Source organism: Nipponia nippon, unplaced genomic scaffold (assembly GCF_047370975.1).
Source record: "Nipponia nippon isolate SJK-2023a ecotype South Korea unplaced genomic scaffold, ASM4737097v1 scaffold_1, whole genome shotgun sequence".
NCBI lineage: Eukaryota > Metazoa > Chordata > Aves > Pelecaniformes > Threskiornithidae > Nipponia > Nipponia nippon.
In genome coordinates this window covers 4,767,256-4,785,816 of record NW_028262290.1, presented here as the reverse complement: position 1 = coordinate 4,785,816, position 18,561 = coordinate 4,767,256, and the positions used below count along the sequence as shown (strand labels likewise).

Here is an 18,561-nt window from a genome sequence, read left to right as displayed (position 1 = left end):
AGAAAGGGCAGTAGTATTTATAACAAACAAGAATTTCAAAGTTCAACATAATCCTATGCCACAGTGTATTTCCTGACATATTAATGTCCTGATATTCAGCAAGAATTCACTTTATTAGCCTTCTATTCTCACCAATAGTTTTAAAAATTTTTTTCATCACTTTTCTTCATTGGTTAGCTGCAACAACAATCTCTCTTATGTCTCCAGCCTTCTGAGCATTAGGAGTTCAAAGACACTCTTAAATCAGAAGGCAAGAGAGGAGGTGAACACTGACCCATGAACTAATAAGCGTTTTCCACAAGGAAGACAGGCACGTAAACAAATGCCCAGTTTCATTTCTGATGTCAGACTTTTAAAATATCTGTTTTTTTACTTGAGTGAGCAAATTACTGATGGTATAACGTCTAACTTCTCAAAATCTACTAGGAAATAATGGGCACTTTCCTAGCTATATAAATGGCTAGCAAATTCCAGCTGATATAATTTACAATAAAAACTGGAGACAGAGGAAAGCCCATGTTTGTGAAGATGGAGAAATTAGAGAATAGCCCTACGCTAGCACACATGATTTAAGAAGAAATCTATCAGAGGCCTCGTATTTTATATACCAGCTGCTACTTTCAAAAGCCATCTGCTTCATTTTTCCGCACACGACTTTTTTATGCAGCTGCAGTATTTCAGAAAAACGTTCACTCAGGCTGACAAGCCATCTTGCCAGTGCAGTTCATAAAAACACCACGCTGGATTTAAATTTCTTTATTAAGAGCAAGAGTAAAATAATTCTGAACTTAGTACTGAATGCTTTCCAGGAGTTTAAGGATTTAAAAAAAAAGACAACCTACTTGCTATGTCTTAAAAATATATTTTAGATTTAAATTTGTTTACATCCTTAGAAATTATTAAATAAAATTATCAAACTTTCTATTGAGTTTTCTTTTCAAGTGTAACTACTGTGGAAATTCTTTAGCAACAGTACTATCAAATGATGTCTCAAAAAGGGCGAAACCAATAATTAGCCACTACACTGGCTTTCCCAGCTCATTTAAATGTTACCAAGAAATTTCCCACAGGATAATCTCCAATTTTTCAGGAGGACAGTTTAAAAATAAGCAATCTATTTCTCTTGCATTACTTTCAGTGTCTATGACCTACTTACACAACTTAGTCCTTTTTTATTTTTTTTAAATTGGCATTGCTTTGAAAACTGAATTTAAACAGCACTTCAGTGATAAAGTACACCCTAAAAAGTTAAGTGCATAACCAAAAAAAGTCACCACCACAACATATAAGATATTTAGATAAGCCAACAAAGAAATAAACCATCTTCCGTACTCCATTTAGTAAGCAGCGTAAGAATCGTAATTATAACAGTTTAACGAAGCATGGAAAACAAAGATTCACATTACATCCTTTTCTCCTTATCCATTTGTTCTATCCAGATATTTTTAGCTAGTGTTTTTTATATTCAGAAATTACGTACTTGTGTTTAGTCAGTGGCATTTATATTAACAAATACCACCTTCCTCTTAACCTTCCTGTATCTGCAATAATTATTTATATGTTCTCCTTTTTACAGCTCAGGTGTGTTCCAGCACCTGCTTTTAAGCATTCAAGTTTCTAATACCTGAAGGTATTTTGGTGTTTGGTTTTTGTAGGTAATAGCTCACTCTCAGCCACCACAGAAACTGCTCATCAGGATCTTTGCTTTACACTAGCACACAACACTTCTGGTGACATTGGTCCTACAAAAGTCCAGTGACGTTCTTCCTGTAATTAACCGATTTCTGTAACATGCAAGTCCAGAATATCTCAATATATTTGTTGGAAAAGCTGATCTTCAGCAACTACTTATGTGACCAAGACAACGATCGAAGCATATACCACGTTTGTTTTCCCCACAATTTCGCGTTCAAAATGAACACAGTTGCCGTGTTCAGACCGCATTTTGTTCCGCGCTTGCAGCAGGTACCACGCGCGAGTCCACCGCGATCCAAGACACAGCTCTTCCGTGGTACCCTATCAGACCTCATCGTCCCAAATATTCTGTAGTCTGTCTTGTAGTGTTAAATGCACCACAGAAATGCTGCAGCGTACCCTGGGACAGACACGTCATTAGATGAACGCGGACCAGTCACCCTATATAATTGCTTATATCTGCAAAAGGAGACAGCTCCTCCAAGTTTTCACAGCAGAGTCCACCCTCGTTTACCAACAGCAGGCTGCTGTAGGACACTGAATTTTCTTCCCTACAGAATCAGAATAATCAGCTTGGAAGAGTAGGGTCCCAACCCACGTTACTACAGCTTCAGAAACCTTATGCAAAATTAACCCTCAAAGATTTGTGCCTCATCTGCTCCGAATGAAGTACCATATGCACAAAAGCCCAAAGCATGCTTCTAATGTCATCAGTATTTTTAGGAGCCACCTTAATGATCGTAATGGTAGTTTTTAAAATATGCACAGGAGGGAAACACATATGTGTTTCCACCCCTATTTACCCATCTGATAATATTAGACTTATTATAGAAGATAAGTCTACATTAGGGAAAATTAAGGCTTTGGCCTTTTCTAGCAGAGTTAAAAGCACCGATTCAGTATCAGGATAACATTCATTTGCCATCTGCCCTCAGCTGCTCCTCCTCTTCGTCTTCCAAGGTCACAGTCTCTGTATTATCTAGAGGTGAACTTTGACATCTCTAACTAATTTTGGAAGCTCCTCTGTTAATAATAAGGGCATTAGAGGTAAGGTGGGGGGGGGGAAGTCAACCTCTGACGAGGCATTGTTAGGGACAGAATGGCTAAAAATGATCCCTTCTGTCCGAGTGGGCTGATCTCCAGATGTCACTGCAATACACGCTGCTGCCTCTCAGATCTTCGATAAAGTAGGACTATACTCTTGGGAGCCATATAGTACTCAACCTACTAAGCACGCCTTGCTAACAGCTAATTTTATACTTCTCCTCTCCGACACAGAATTTTGCTTTTCCAGAACAAATGAGTCCAACATCAATGTGAGTCATTTTTTTTTTTTTTTTTTAATTTTGGTCTGGTGCATGTTATATACAACCTAATACACTGATCGGAGTAACATTTTGTTCAAGATTGCTAACAAAGACATATCCATGCATCAGCACATGGAAGCCTGTCCTGAGCATTTTAAATTTATCATCTTGAATTAAGAGTAATTCACATATGACGGCAACAAAGCCCACGAGCACTGTTTTCACCACTCTGCTTGACAGGTGGAAATTTTAAATCAAAGCAGCCATTTTTCTTGGTCAGCTTGGCTGACTATTTAAGAGGTATTTAGGCATACGAGTATGTTTTACGTTCCTACCATACAGCACTGCTAACAGAAAGCAGAGGTTTGACACAGAACATTTGGAAGACACCAAAGTAGCTACACAACAATACAAACAGCAAGATCTACAACAAGAATGTCAGCATAGTTTTGAGCGCATACATCAACTTGTATAGTTAAAAACATGCATACTTTATGAGGAATTGTGAATTTCAGCGATTTCAAGAAGCCGACCCCTGTAAAGGGTATCTCACTTTTAATTACTTTTACAAGCTGTAAGGAGCAGACAGATGATGTGCAGTTTCATTTATATTTTTATCGCTATTTAAAAAAAAAAAATTAATATCTTTTAAAGCAGCTGCAATTCTTACATTTATTACCACTTCCCTTTAGGGCACAGTTTATATGTCAACCATTAACTCTTCCTGAAAGATTTTTTTTTTATTATTTTTTGTTTTAAACAGGCTGCCAATATCAGGAACAACGCCAGCTTTTCTCCCTATGTCCTTGATTTTCCTCAAAGCTTTTCCTGTCAAAGTCATTTGCTTTAGGTCTCCTATTTTTATTAGGGTATAAGAGATGTTGTTATTTAATTAGGTTAAAGAGACTAATTCCCAGCCTGCACTTCAAATTATATCTCATGCACCTAAGCCTTATAAAACTTTAATCATTAAGTTATTACAGTAATTGCCTGGACCTGAAATTTCCTACATGTTTGGGGGACAGTGTTATAAAAATAATTTAATTTGCATGATGTGTTTATCTGCCACAATATAAAAGAGAATTTCATTCAAGGAAATAAATTTTAAGTGTTGTCTTCACAGACGCTACAGAGACAGAACAAAAAAGGTATCTTAAAAAAGTGCCATTTGTCCACAAGAAACTTTGTCTCCTCTTTCTTTACAGAATTTTCTTTTTTTTCTTTTTGGTTTTGGTTTTTTTTTTTTTTAGAAGAAAACAAGTATTACTTTTTTCCTCTTTTCTTTTTAAAAACAGTTTTCTTATGAAAACAAACCTGCATTGTACTTGACTGGTGAAACACAGAATCCCTGTGGCACAGAATTCAGCTTGATTTTTGCAGAACATCATTCACCTGCCCTAACTTTGAGATCATCCTCTCTCTGCCTGGAATTCCTCTTGTGTATTCCACAAACTTTGGCTCATTTTAAAAAGCAAAACCAAAACATGGTCCAGTCCTATGGTCTCCATTATTATATATATGTAGACCTCCAGGGCAGCTCCACACTGCAGGCTAAACAAGGCAGCGTAGAGAAAAAAAATCTACGCTGATAAAAACGACTTTTCCTTCTTCTTCAGGATCTAAAAAAACCCCAAAAGTTTCTTTAAAAGTCTTGTGTTCGAAGCACAAGGACAGCGACAATGGAACAGCTGATGCCTAAGAGCTGTTCCCCCCCCCCCCTTTATACAGATGCTTATTCCCTTTTCATCAAGGGATAAACCATCTCCAATTACTGGGGCCTAACATGTTATTCAAGCATAAATGTGTGCAGGCTCTTGTCCCACAATAAAAGGAAGGCAATTCAAGTGGCTTACGTCTGATTTTCATCATATGAATGTTTTTAAAAGCTGTATTCTATCTTGATGCGAGATATGGCTTTCGTTCCTCACTCAGCTATTAAGAGAAAAAGAGAGAAGCCTGTCCCCTTTATTTCCACCTCCCGACAGCCTTGTCACTGGAACAGAGGGAAAGGAAGACACTCACAATGAATTTCACCAACACTTACTTAAAGCAACTGGAAATGCTCCCAAAAAGTACAAAAAAAAAAAGTGAAGTCTAATTTTCATTACTCGAAAAACTCCAATTTTTAATTCTCCTTTTGTACCCTTACGATTGTTCCCTCTGAGGTTGTCTTGAAAAAAGGTTACTTACTGATAAAAGTAAGTATTTTTACTCAGCAATCTTTTGTACTTCGTGTTTAAGGTCTTGGGGGTGGAGTTAGAGTTCACTTTGGTTCGGATTTGGGTATACAATACAACAGGACACAACTGAAGGCTGGCACATAAATCCTATGCAGCAAGCATCTGCCAACTGTGCAGACAACCATAAATCCAGCATTTCCTGATTTTTTCAATACTTTAACCTCACAATTCAAACAACACTGGGTGGGATCCAGTTTGCCTAATTCGGCTGAAATTGTAAGCAGTTGGGCCCAGGGGAATAATAATACAGTCAATGCATATCACCACCTAAATGCTCCACTTGATGAAAAGAAGAGAAGACACCTCTGCAGACCTGTCACCCACTACCTTTGACACCTTCTAAGCAGACCAGTAAAAAAAAAAAAAAAAAAAGACACAATTCTAGCATTAGTCTGTTGATCAGAGCTCTCAGCTGGGATGTAAAATGACGTCTTGAACACACGACTCCTCCAGTCAAGGGGAATGGCCTGAGCATCAGCCTCTCCCCCATCTCAAGTCTCAAAGCTGAAGCACAGCCTGAAACACAGATGCTTCAGCGAACAGCACGAGATCAATATTAGTATGACTAATTCTGACGTTACAAGTTGCATGGTTCCCCTCCCTCACAGACACTAATTTTAATCCTTTTGCCGTACAGATTGCAAACCAGGGGCACTCTTACAAAAAGTCTCGTTAAGTGCCCTGCCTTTATACTTCCAATTAGAACAGCTTACGCCCACTGCAGATGGCAGAATGACCGCCGCTGATTACAAACGGCTGTACATCAAACTACAGCCAGTCCTGGTCATAGGTTCTTGATTTGTTCAAGACTCTTGAAAACGAAGAATATCCAAAACAAAGGAAGGTCACAGCATCCTTAAAATAGTCAAAACTAAGAAGAAAAAAGAAAAGATTTCACATATTAAGTCCAAGCTGAGAAGACTTAAATACTTGCACCAATTTTACAGGGCAACGCACTCATTGAAGTGAGCGGGAGTAGTCATGCATGTGAAGCTACAAACCTGTGCCAGTTTTCAGTTTAACAGCCTGGTAATTGTGGTTTCGGTTAACTGTATGAATAAACTCTGTCTGTTGACAGCGACTAAGGTAACATTTTGTTATCTTTACAAATGTTCTGTGCTCTTCTGGAAGATGAAGATCACTTGAGGATTCAGTCGCTTACTCAAACTTTCAGCTTCTTTTTCAACATTACTGCTGCTCTGCAACTCAAATTCAAGAAAATAATTACACTTTCTAAAATCCATGGACAATTCATGGATGACAGAGATCACCGTATTTCTTTTCCTTCTCCATGAGCTTTTTAATTTCATGTTGCACATTTTTAATAAGTCAGACAACATGTGGTTAGATTTTATCAAGTTAGTAATAGGTTCTCAGCCTCACCTTGAAAAGAAAGATTTAGTCACGGGCAGCATCTGATCCTCCAAATCTTTTCTTCTCATTTATAACACACGAGGCAGCAATGTATTTGACTTTTACATCTACACAAGCCCACTTGATTACAAAAGTGTTATCCTGTTGCATTTTTTAAAAATTCTGTAACTGGGTCCTACATTCATTATCTCTAACGCAGTTATTTCTGTGCAGACAGCTCAAGATATCTATGTACGCATGTATGATTTACGTACGTTCTCGTGTTCTTGCCTGTATAGAACATGATGTGTCTGATCGTGAAGGGTGAGCTGTGGTTAGCAAAAGAGGACGTTAAAATGTTGCGGGAATGACAATGAGAAGGGAACAGAATGTGAAAAATCATCTGTCCTTGTTTTCCCACATCCCCCTACATTTTAGGTCTGATTTAAGATGCAGCGTTACTGCTCAACTTCTTTTCCTGCCTTCTTTTCATAAGTCAGTGGGGTTGCCTTAACACTTTACCAAGAAATCGTCCTAATTTATTCTAGAGGCCAAGTGAGACTTCTGGAGAAAAACAGACTCACGGACAGAGAATGACAGCTCTGAGAAGCTGTGCACCTGATTTCCGTGACAATGGAGACCCAAACACCTTGCAGCACCCCAGAATGAAGAACAGCGACTTTTAAAGAAATGGATTTGGAAATACCTCACGATAAGGTGGAAAAGAAAGGGGAAGAGAAAAAAAAAATGGTATGGTACGTAGAGCAAGGAAACAAGAACCTCTGATTTTCATTTTATGATAGAACTAGGATTCAGGGCATTATCAGATACACGCAAGCTGTCGTCTTTGCATATCAGTTCCCGTTGACCTTCATAAGTCTTCTTGCTATTCTGAGCCATGTGTATCTGTTTCTAATGATTTCCACAAATATAGTAAAAGCGTGTTTCTCAGAAAATGCTAAAAAATATTCCTTTGGCATTTTAAATGCCATACTTGAAAGAAATAGTTCTCTGAGGCACAACTGAGAGGATGCTGCAGGCTGCCCAGCTCTTGGATAGGTAAATGATGGAGTTCAGGAAATTATTTTGGAGCTCATTACCCACTTTTGCATCATGGAAAACACAAATCTCCTATGTTTAAATGCAGTATGAAGAAAGCCACTAGCTGCTAAAGTGAAAAGGAACACGATTTTATTGTTTCTAGAAGAACCCCGGCAGTACTAAAAAGTCGCCAAAGTCCAGACATTTTTAGGCTGAAATGAGCATATCACACGGATTAGTTAAACTAGAATGCTAAGTTCAGATAAGCTCTGCACTAGAATTCTATTCTCAGAAGTCAACTCCATCATATATCAACATAAGAATTTCATCACACATTAAAAAAATTAAAGCGCATTTACCTAAGGCACAAATGTGTGTGTGTGTACAATAAAGGATGCAAGACATGTAATAAATGAGTACAAGCATGCTAATTCTATATTCTGCTTTCAGTTGAAGTATTGGACAGGGGGGAGGATTATGTTTTCATCTTTTCAGAAACTTAAAAAGAAAATTTAATCAGAACTACTGTTTTCCTGGTTCCTCATCTGCAAATGTGTCTGTTCACAAAGGCAGAAGAGAGCCACGCTTTGGACCAGCTCCAGTTATATCCTAATTTTAGGGGATGTCGCTCAGGAATTATGGTATGCCCCAAGCAACCACATCAGATCAGGACATTTTTGAATGTGGCAGAGACACAGCAAAAAGAACAGTACTCCACAGGAATAGTTTTCCTTGGTAGAAGCCTTTGGGGTTTGAGCAACGTTATCAGCACTTCATATTGTTGTTCCTTTGACACAACAAAACGCATCAGGTAAAAAAAAAAGAAAAAAATCCTACTTCAAAACAAAACTCCAGAACTTTCATGGCATAGTTCTTGAGCTCTGCCATTTCAGCTACCTCTCCCCCTACCCTTCATTCCTACCTTATTCCATCTCTATCATGACAATACTCCATAAAATAATATGGAGTATTAAGTAATCTAGAGCAAAAATAATCCTCCATACAGTATTATAAAGTATTGCTTAAAACTATGACATAAAAACATATCTGGTTCACAAACTTGTCACCATTAGCAACACAAACTGTTTATTAAGCACTAACAGTATTTCAGTATATGAACACGGACATCGTACCATCCAGACACTGGAAAAGACCCACCTAACATGCAACAAATAAGTTACTTCAGGTTTGAATTTTTACAGATGCATGGATTCTTAAAGTTAGGAGATATTACAACCATTCTAGTCCAGACTCCTCTAAAAGACACCCCCATGAAACTTTACTTTGAGCTTGCCAGTCTAAAAGCAAATTAAAATTATTTAAGTGAACAAAATGAAGATTTACACGCTTAATTTATAGAAACTTTTACTATTATTCAGGTTTGCTAATCAATAAGAGATACTTAAATCAAGAAAATCACCTAGTGAGTGGAAAAAACATTCCATGGTTGTAGTGGAACTGCCCACTTATTTGTGCTTGCAAAAATAAAGAAATTCAGCATTTCATAAAGTCTGAAATAACTATAAGAAGCCAGCGGAACAACAGTAAATTTTATCTGAGTTAAGATGACAACTGCAGAATTACCTTGTCTTTGGATAATATTCCTCACCACTTCTCAAGGAGAAAGAGGCCACGGGCTTCACGCCCTTTCTGCTTTATATACGCAACCTTAAATTTTACCAATTTCTGTTTCTGCAGTAATACGTTATCTGCATAAACAAAGCCAGAATTTTCCAAATCAATGCCAGCAAAATAAAATGTAGCAGAACTGAACATACCTGCTGATAGAAAAAATTTAGAGTTGGTTTGTCCTCAGTGAACTGGTTCAGAAATCCTTTTGGCAAATATCGAATTCTCAATTCATATCTGAAAAGCAAGAAAAAAGAGAATTAAACTGGTGAGACAAAAATAATAATTGAGATTTCCTCATAAATAAAAGGTGTCTTCAAACATTCTTAGAAATGAGGATAAAATTGAAATAAACACAGAAAACTAAGGGAAAATTTCCTCTTTTGACTACTCAGAGAACTAAACTGGAATGAAGTACCTGACGTTTCACAAAGATGTTTATGAAGGACCTTTGTAATAGAAGCAAACATATCCTGCTGCCTTCTCAAAGCTTTAGCGAGGGCTAAAGCATCAAGACTTGCAGCAGATAAGCCATCAGATCCAGATGCAGGGAAAGGGAGGCCCAGTTAGGTGACAACAGCAGATGAGCTGCCAGCACCACCGACATGACTCCCTGGCAACAGCTTTTATCTCTGGTTATCACAAGCATGGTACTTAAAACACAAATCCCACTGCTCCAAGTAAGAGCAGCAACCAGTGTTACTCACCAGGGAGCCACATCCTACAGACAAAACAAGGGCTTACTCAAGGAACATGACTCCCCTCCTTCTCTGATCAAGTGCTGCAACATTCACCTCTGAATAGTTCCAAAGGTTTTGAACGGATTTCTCTGTAAAAAGATTTCCTACTTCCTTCTGCACCATCAAGATGCACGCAAAAGCCGAATGAACCAGCTTGCAACGTGACAGTCAGATTTTTCAAGTTAATAGTACACCACGAAATGAGGGATATTAAGACTTAGCCTTGATCCATGACCTATACCAAATTCGTATGCCTTCTCAAATGCTGAACTCCTGCTTCTACTCCCTAAATTTAGTATTATTGCTTGTTCAGCAGTAACAGGCCACAATATTTGACACACACTGCAGGCTTCCTCCTCTAACACATTCCTGCAATGAAATTCTGATAATAAATGTCCTCGTCCCTTTGGGTATGCCAATACAGCATATCCTAAGTATAAAACTCCTTACAGCCCTTCCCCAAAATAAGTATATTTAACAATCTACTCATGATGAGAGAGCAAATATTGCAACACTACAATCTGTTGGTTTCAGCAGGACAAGAACGTCTTTTCAGCAAGTGATTTGGCTGCCTGTAATCAAGATTTATACAGGGATTTGATAAAAAGTTACTAGGGAGTTACTGCTGCTTTGGATTCCACTGCAAACAGAAGTTACAGCATTCTTCTTTGCTTTGAAAGCGTTGAATACACGCTGGCCCATCAGAAATCATTAAAATAAGGAAAACATTTAGAAACTGTAAACACAGGCACGCACACACTGTATACAAACTGGGAATACTCAGAATGAAGTTTTTTCATAGTATGGCCAGTTTATTTCATAAAGGAAATTGCACGCTTAGTCTTCTCGTGCACAGAAAACATGTTCTTAAACTTTTTAAAAAGTCTTCAGACCGTAGGATATACAAGAGAGGTGGAGGACACCTGAAAGAGGGTAGTTTCAGATTGGACATAAGGAAGAAATTTTTTACAGTGAGGGTGGCGAGGCACGGGAACTGGCTGCCTAGAGAAGCTGTGGATGCCCCATGCCTGGAAGCAGTCAAGGTCAGGTTGGATGGGGCTTTCAGCAACCCAATCTAGTGAAAGATGTCCCTGTTCATGGCACCAGGTTTGGACTAGATGATCTTTAAAGGTCCTTCCCAACCCAAACCATTCTCCGATAGGACGATACAGACAGCTACAAACAAAAAAAGATTCAAAATCACAGTTAAGACAAACTCTCAAAAATTACTCTAATTGAGAAGGCACACAGAGTCACCTTCTATTGCTGATCAGCGTTTACATTTCATGATACATAGCAGATATCTCATTAGTCATTAAAATTTTAGATATAATCCAAATTGTACCTGCAGCTGTTTAAGTGCTAGGGAGAGAAAGCAGCATGAGCACGCTGTCCAGAAGCAGAAAAGCAGAGCCCTCCCTATCGTCTGCTTCTGCCATATCCCCTCAAATCTAGTGCTGAACACCACTGCAGAGAATGGTATGGAATAAAACAAACCTGTGTAAAAAAATTACTTGTTTGCAGTTTTTTGGGCTCTACAACCCAGTACCTTTTAATTGTCTTTCTACATTTTAAGATTAAAACCAACACTGTTCTCTGAAAACTGTCCATATCAATTTCTCATCATTTCCCGGGTGCACTTTCTCCTGCTATTCTCTCCTCATCCTTTATCCGTTTCTATCCCAATTCCTCTCCATGGCAGCAAGTTTCCACATCACCTTCCAAGCCTCGCTGCATGAAACAGTAAACAGGAAAAAAAGAGTATTTAAAAGTGAAGATCCAACCTTTGAGCAAAGAAAAGCTGACTGACCCTATACTTGAAGGTGACTGGGTAACTGGTTATTCATATTGCAGTATCTCCCAGGTAATGACACAATTTCATCCTTTCGCATTGGAGCTGCACTTTGCCAGATCACTGGATGTTAATACAAAATATAGCACCTTTTTTATTATTTTTCTGATTAACCTTTGTGAGGACTGGCAAATACATAGCAAAGACTGACATCCTACTTGAGGGTATTAGCGTGGCACAAGAAAATTTATAAATCAGTGAAGTTAATTAAGGAAAATTCAGGATCTTGCGAACTAACACAGGCCACTTTCTTGGGCACAAAGCTACGGCTTTACCTGAACGGACTTCCACATGCTTGCTTTGTGTACAACACAGAATACCAGCACACAGCGCTTCTGGGGGACAGTTAATGGACAAGGTATTTTCAATTACTTCAAAGCAAAGAAGAATAAGTTAGTAAGTGTACCTGCCCTAAGGAGTTCTATTGGGTGCCCAGGTGCGGGCAGGGGGCTGCGGGAGCCTCTGTGAGGAGAGGCTGGGGCTGCCTCATACCAGACACAGCCGGTCCCAGCCGGCTCCAAGGGCCCCACCGCAGGACACAGCTGAGCCCCTCAGCCAAGCTGGGGGCGCCAGGGGGGAAACAGGTTGCCAAAAGGGCCAAAGGCGGCCCAGGCAGAGGAGGAAGAAGCCAAGGAGGGAGCAGCAGCAGAGGCAGCCCGAGGCCGCAGGAGCAGGAGGGGCTGCAGGCCCGCAGCAGGGATCCCCTGCAGCCCTGCAGAGCCCCCGCTGGAGCAGAGCCCCAGCCTGCAGCCCGGGGAGGGCCCCAGCCCGCAGCAGGGGGATCTTTCCTGCAGGAGCTGCGGCCGTGGAGAGCCCAGGCGGGAGCAGGTTGTCCCTGAAGGCCTGCAGCCCGGGGAAGGGCCCGCGCTGGAGCAGGGAGAGGTGTGAGGAGGGAGGAGCGGGCGAGAGGGGCTGGGATGGACTGGCCGCAACCTCCATCCCCACCCCTGCGCCCCTCGGGGGAGAGGCGTTGGGGGTGAAGGGGTGAAGCTGGGCCTGGGGCAAAGGTGGGGGTGGAAAAGTGTCGGTTTAATTTTTTGTCTTTGTTTCCCACTATCAGAATCTATTGTAATTGGCGATAAATTAAATTAATTTTCCTGAATTTGAGTCTGTTTTGCCTGTGACCATACTTGGTAAGTGATCTGTTGTTCTTGACGCACAATTTTTCTCATCCTATTTTCTACCTGTGTCCTCCTGAGGAGAGGGAGTGAGAGGGGCCAGGGGGGTCTGGCAGCCAAGCCACCATCAACCCACCACAGGGGTATCAAGTGCCTGACCAAGGGGACCTTCTAAATCCTGGAAGTGTTATGATTCAATGCATGTGTTTCAGACATCTTATTTAATAACAGATACTGAAGATGGGTTGAATATTCACACTATACAAAAGAAAAAAATCTTTTATTTGGCCTCCCAATGTACTAAGAACACGTATTGCCTAAATACCGGTAGCCAGCCCTTCAGCAGCGATCATATTGTCTCAGTCACCCTGATCTAGACGAGGATGTAGAACACTTTTACTCTCTGGGATTAAAAAAAAATATAGGAAAAGCAATCTTTCTCCTTTACAGGGACTTGTCTTCTCATGGCTCCTTAGTTAAGAAGTACTGCTTTTTGCAACAGGATCTCATGAGAAAATCAGGTAAGGCAAAACAGCTTGGCTGGGACAGTCACTGAGAGTGACCTTCACTACCTGTTTACAACCTAATCTCTGACTATGCCTATGGGAATGAAGAAGCTGGCTACCAAAGGCCAACTCAAGGAGGGGCTTGATTTTCAATATCCTCTGAATCTACTGTCTTTGAAACGCAGCCAACTGATGAGGATGACAAATCCCTTTCGCACAAACCAGGTCTGCTTTTTGAGCAAGTACCCCAGCTGATGATCACTTCCCTTACGTTTGATAAAACCAGAAGACTACTACTCTACTTGCTGCTCTCCATCTATACTGCGGTAGAGACACTTCCACGCGCACACTGACACACGCTACAGGCCTCCATTCAGACCTGCAGAAAGGTGGGCATCAAAAGAGTTAAGAAATTGTATGGTGAATTGACCTGTCCACAGCATAGCATACACTACTGAGCAGTTCTAGGAGCTTCCCTGTGAGGAACAAGCACTACCTGGGCAGTTGGTGGAGCCGAAAAAGAAAGCATGATCCAACTCTTAGTATTTTGTGGCACTGAAAGAAATAATCTCACCAGTCCCAGCCACGCAGGTTGCTTCCAGCAAGTTCTAATTCAGTTTACACCAGCAGTAAAATAACCAAAAAGGAGAAGATGGGAACAAAAAGGGCAGGCAAAGGAGGAGCCTTGTGTGAGTTTAATGAACTGAATCGGCTCGCTGAAGGATTAGATAAGCCTTAAGGCACACAGAAGAACAGGAAAAGGACTGCATAACTGGAAGCAAGAGAGGGGAGAAGACAGACTGCGGAGAGGTACAGAGCTTTTAGATCAACTTAGTCAACTCATTAAATCATTCTGCAGGTGCTCTGGCCTTTGTGTCAGTGCCAAGGCATTTGCATTGCAGCTATCCAAACTGACAGTACAGGGCTGCTAAGCACTGGGGCATCTTCTACCTGTTAGAGCCAAAGCGTGAATGGGGCCTGGTTACAAGGACCTGCTTTACCTACAAACCTTAAGTACAGAACCAGAAGATGTCTACTCTGAGGGGAACAATTTATTACTCAAACCTCTTGATTCTCCCCTTGCGGGACAAAAAAGGCCAGCAAATGCAATAGTGCTTTGGCACGGAGCATTTTTAGAGACAAAGGATAGCTGTTGCGATTGCTGTTGAGGGCTCAGTATTATCAAAAATGACCAGGGCTGATGCTATGATTTCCGAGTCCCACATCTTGCTAAGCCTAGTTCATCTACCTGTACAGAGTAAAGATGAAGGTTAAGGGAGGAAGGCTCTTTAATCTTTCACCCTCATGCCCTTGGAAACATCCAATCATTAAAATAACAGTACAAGTGAAGATTAATTTCTTCATTAAAAAGTGAGTTTAATGCACGCCCAGGTCCGCCTTGCTAGCATAAACACTAAGAGGAAACCTGAAGCAAACAAATCCACTCCAGTCTTTATTGCCTTCCCATAAAAAGCCCTTGGATTTTGTTTGTTTGTATTTTCACTTGTCATCTGGGATCATCTCGCATGCACAGATATACAGGCCTTCATACAAGCAAGTGCTTAAGGAAGAATTTACCATTTATGCTACCGTAAGATAAACCTAACAGCAGCAGTGTTATTGGAATTCAATAACGAACAAAACTCTCAGACTGCATTTGGAAGGCTACAGTTATTCTACAGCAATTACATGGAATTACACTCAAATTATACAATGCTGCTGTAGTGCTAAATCTTGCATAACTCAAAAAAATAAGACAGTATTACCCAACGTGACTTAAAACACAGCAGACTCCAGAATACTTATTTCCTGAACAAACTACCACAAACAAATAGGCAAGCAGTTCCAATAATTATAACTCTGATCATTTCTGGCACTGCGATTTAGAAGCATTCGGAATTTTCTGATGCTGGACAGAATTACCTTCATTGCCAGAAAATAAAATAAAATTAAAAAAGGATGTTTGGGTTGATACAGTTAACTAGCACAAACATACCTAAAGTAAACGTACAGTGAAGATGCAGGCGCAGTCAATAAAAGGCTCCCATCTGACTTTTAGTGCCAATCTTTCTTCTTTGTAGGAAAAAACCTAAGTATTAGGTCTTCACTGATTTTTATTTAAAAAAAACAGCCAAACAAAAAAAATCCACAAGATAGTTCCAACCTTTGCTATCTCGTGCAAAATACAGCGCTTTTTATAGCAAGAAGAAGGTCAAAGTAGTATATAAAAGCAAACATGAGGGTGGGAAAAGAAGACTTCCAGCTTCCAGTAAGCAGTGATTTCCTCTTTGTCCTTTGTGACATAATTGAGGTTATCCACTGGCAGTCTGGCAAAGCTAAGTTGTGCGTGCTCCTGCAACTGAACTGTTTGCCACACAAGAGGGAAGAAAATTTGAAGTGACAGAATTTTCGGTGACCTTGTTGCCCTAAAGCCCACTATTATTTACTTTTCCTAAGCTCTAATCACAGCCATGTCATCTGAAGCAGAGTCCTATCCCTATTTCTCCCTTTCACTAGCCCATCCTCTGCAGGATTATAAACAGCACAGCACCAAACGAAAGCTGCATATATGGGAGAATTATTTTATTCTGTTAACTTTTGTGTACAGCCTACTGACAATCAGTGTTAACTTCTAGTATCTGGATTAGTCCAGGAGAATATCTGAGATCTAATTTCTGAACACTGAATATACAGCCCTTTTAATTGACATGATTAAAAAAAAAAAAAAAGAAATCACACGAGAGTCACTTACTGGTTTATTAACACTATTAGGAAGCTTTCAATTTAAGAACCACTCCTTTACTAATCTAACTATTTTTACAAGTACTGTCATACGATCTTAAACACTCTGTGTTATGGTATTACAAATATGACAGCAGCATTTTGATTATGCACAGCAAATCTCCATGGGTTTAAACGGTATGTCAGGCTGCATGTATTCAAAAAAAACATTAAATGACGCTCCAGAAAGGTACTGAATAATTTACATCTTGCCATAGCTCTTTCATGAGTATTTTATCTAATTCCTTTCCACAAACTTCAAAACAATCATCTAACTTTGCTTTTAAAACTGATTAATTTTGTTCTGCAATGTGTACAATGCGAGTTGCACCGCCAAATAAAATTGGAACCGACATGCGTACACTACGTAACAAATTTCCATAACATAAATTATTCACACCTTATACGCAGCACTACTATCACGGGAAGGATTCAGGAATCCTACTTCCTCAGCTGCGACTTCACAGTGTTATCAATGAAAAATTTCTTGTAAGGTATGGAAGGAACAATATTGATGCACATCCCAGAAACAAGAAAATGTAACATGCACAAAAGAAAATGTGCAACATTTCCGAAACCTAAGTTTTAAACATTCCCAATGTGTTTGAATTTGTTGCATTTGTTAAAATCAGGCCCTTAAAGAGAATTTATAAACTGAAGATTGCCAACTAACATCTGCTAGTACGTAACTACTCCATTTGCAAGAAATTAAGTATAGACTATTTACAATAATTCTGCAGAAGGTATGTGTAAGCCTTTAAAATAACTAGCAACTTTTGCAAAAATTGTTTTTATGAATGTAAACCACAGCAAAACATGCACAAAACCCCTGCAATGATCAAGTAACCGTAGTAATCTACTTTTTGCTATTCCCACGAGTTTAGTGCTATACTTGGTTTAACGGTATTTTAAAACTCTGAGCTCCCCACCTTCTCTAGCAGACTATTGTGTCTTTCCGCAAATAAATTTTAGTTTCCTCTTGTCTTTCTACCAGGAAAGTGGACGATCCTTCCCTTCTTCCTCTCCAGCCTACGTCCTCTCCCGAGCATGCATGCACTACCAGCTTACTCTGCTAAAAAGCTGAAGAAAACTCAGTCTTCAACAGAGCATAGGTCATACCACTTCTTTTAACCAACTAACCGGTATCATGAAAATATCTCAGCAAATGTACCTAGGCTATGAAAAAAACTCAAGTTCTGCAGTTACCTTTCTATGGCTCATTGCTCCTGGAATAACTGAAGATCCCAGTCAGAAGAAAGGCAGGTGTCACTCATCGCTCTGGGCCTCAATTCATTATCCAATAAATATTTTTACAACTGAAAAGTTTTGTAACTGCAGAGGGATGAACTGATCTATTCACTGCATTTCACTCTTTTCAAATTGCATTTCTCCTACTCAGTCTATATCTAAATACAACCAGTACATAACATTATTTTCTTCTTTTCATTTAAATAACAAGATTTATCCTTTTAAATTTTCAGCAGTCTGCTTATACCACAAATAGGAATAGGATTCCCATCCTAAAGGACCTTTTAAGGATGACAAAACCCGAGATGGGGCTGGTTCACGAGATATATCACAAGTTTTCCAGGATTTTGAGGACAAATGAGATTTCCGCTCCTACTTTATGCTTCCTCTAAACCCCAGGTTACACATATCTGTTCTCCTCAGTTTGCAGGAAACGCCTTACAACAACAAAACCTGTTCTTCACCGCTTACAGCTCTTTGATGTGAAAAGTTGTGGGTTCTTTTTCCTGTTCCATCACCTCTATTCCACCACAAGAGGATCTTCCTTAATAAAGCAAATTACAGAGTTGTTTTTTATCACAAGGCAAAAAGACTTTTATGACTCGATTTTGACACTGAACAGATTTATACTCTTACTTCCATTCTTCTGGAGGGTGGGCTAGTTCAAATTTCTCTCTCACATTGGACACCCCCATGTCCAGGTGTAGCCAGTGAACCTCCTCAGACTGCAGGTGACTGAGCCGTAACCCATAGCAGGCCACGTTTTTCACTTTGTGACTGTCCACAATCTTCTGAATTATGCCCTAAAACAGAGAAACATACACTCCTTACAAGCCGTAAAAAGCAGTATATATTTTCTAAAAATTCTACAGTAAGGCTTTAAAATGTAACAATGTCATACGCTATACAAAATACTAAGCAATAAATCAGATATCACCTTTATTAAGAATACTAAACATGTTCAACTGTAAGCTGTTTCAAACAAACATTTACAATTTCTGAAGTTTTACCGGCATGGCTTCACAAAATATCAGTAAATACGTTTCCATGC

General features: G+C 39.7%; 1 protein-coding gene across 12 annotated transcripts in view; it reads right to left on the bottom strand.

Annotated features, from left to right (window-relative positions):
- Positions 1–18,561, bottom strand: part of PTK2 (protein tyrosine kinase 2) — a 226,786-nt gene that overhangs the window by 105,290 nt on the left and 102,935 nt on the right. For all 12 annotated transcript variants that reach the window (XM_087741987.1, XM_087742226.1, XM_087742058.1 and 9 more), the window contains 2 exons: positions 18,147–18,313; positions 9,415–9,502 (listed from right to left, as the gene is read on the bottom strand). In XM_087741987.1, coding sequence (XP_087598113.1) covers positions 9,415–9,502; positions 18,147–18,313 — 255 coding nt within the window. The remainder of the gene's footprint in view (positions 1–9,414; positions 9,503–18,146; positions 18,314–18,561) is intronic.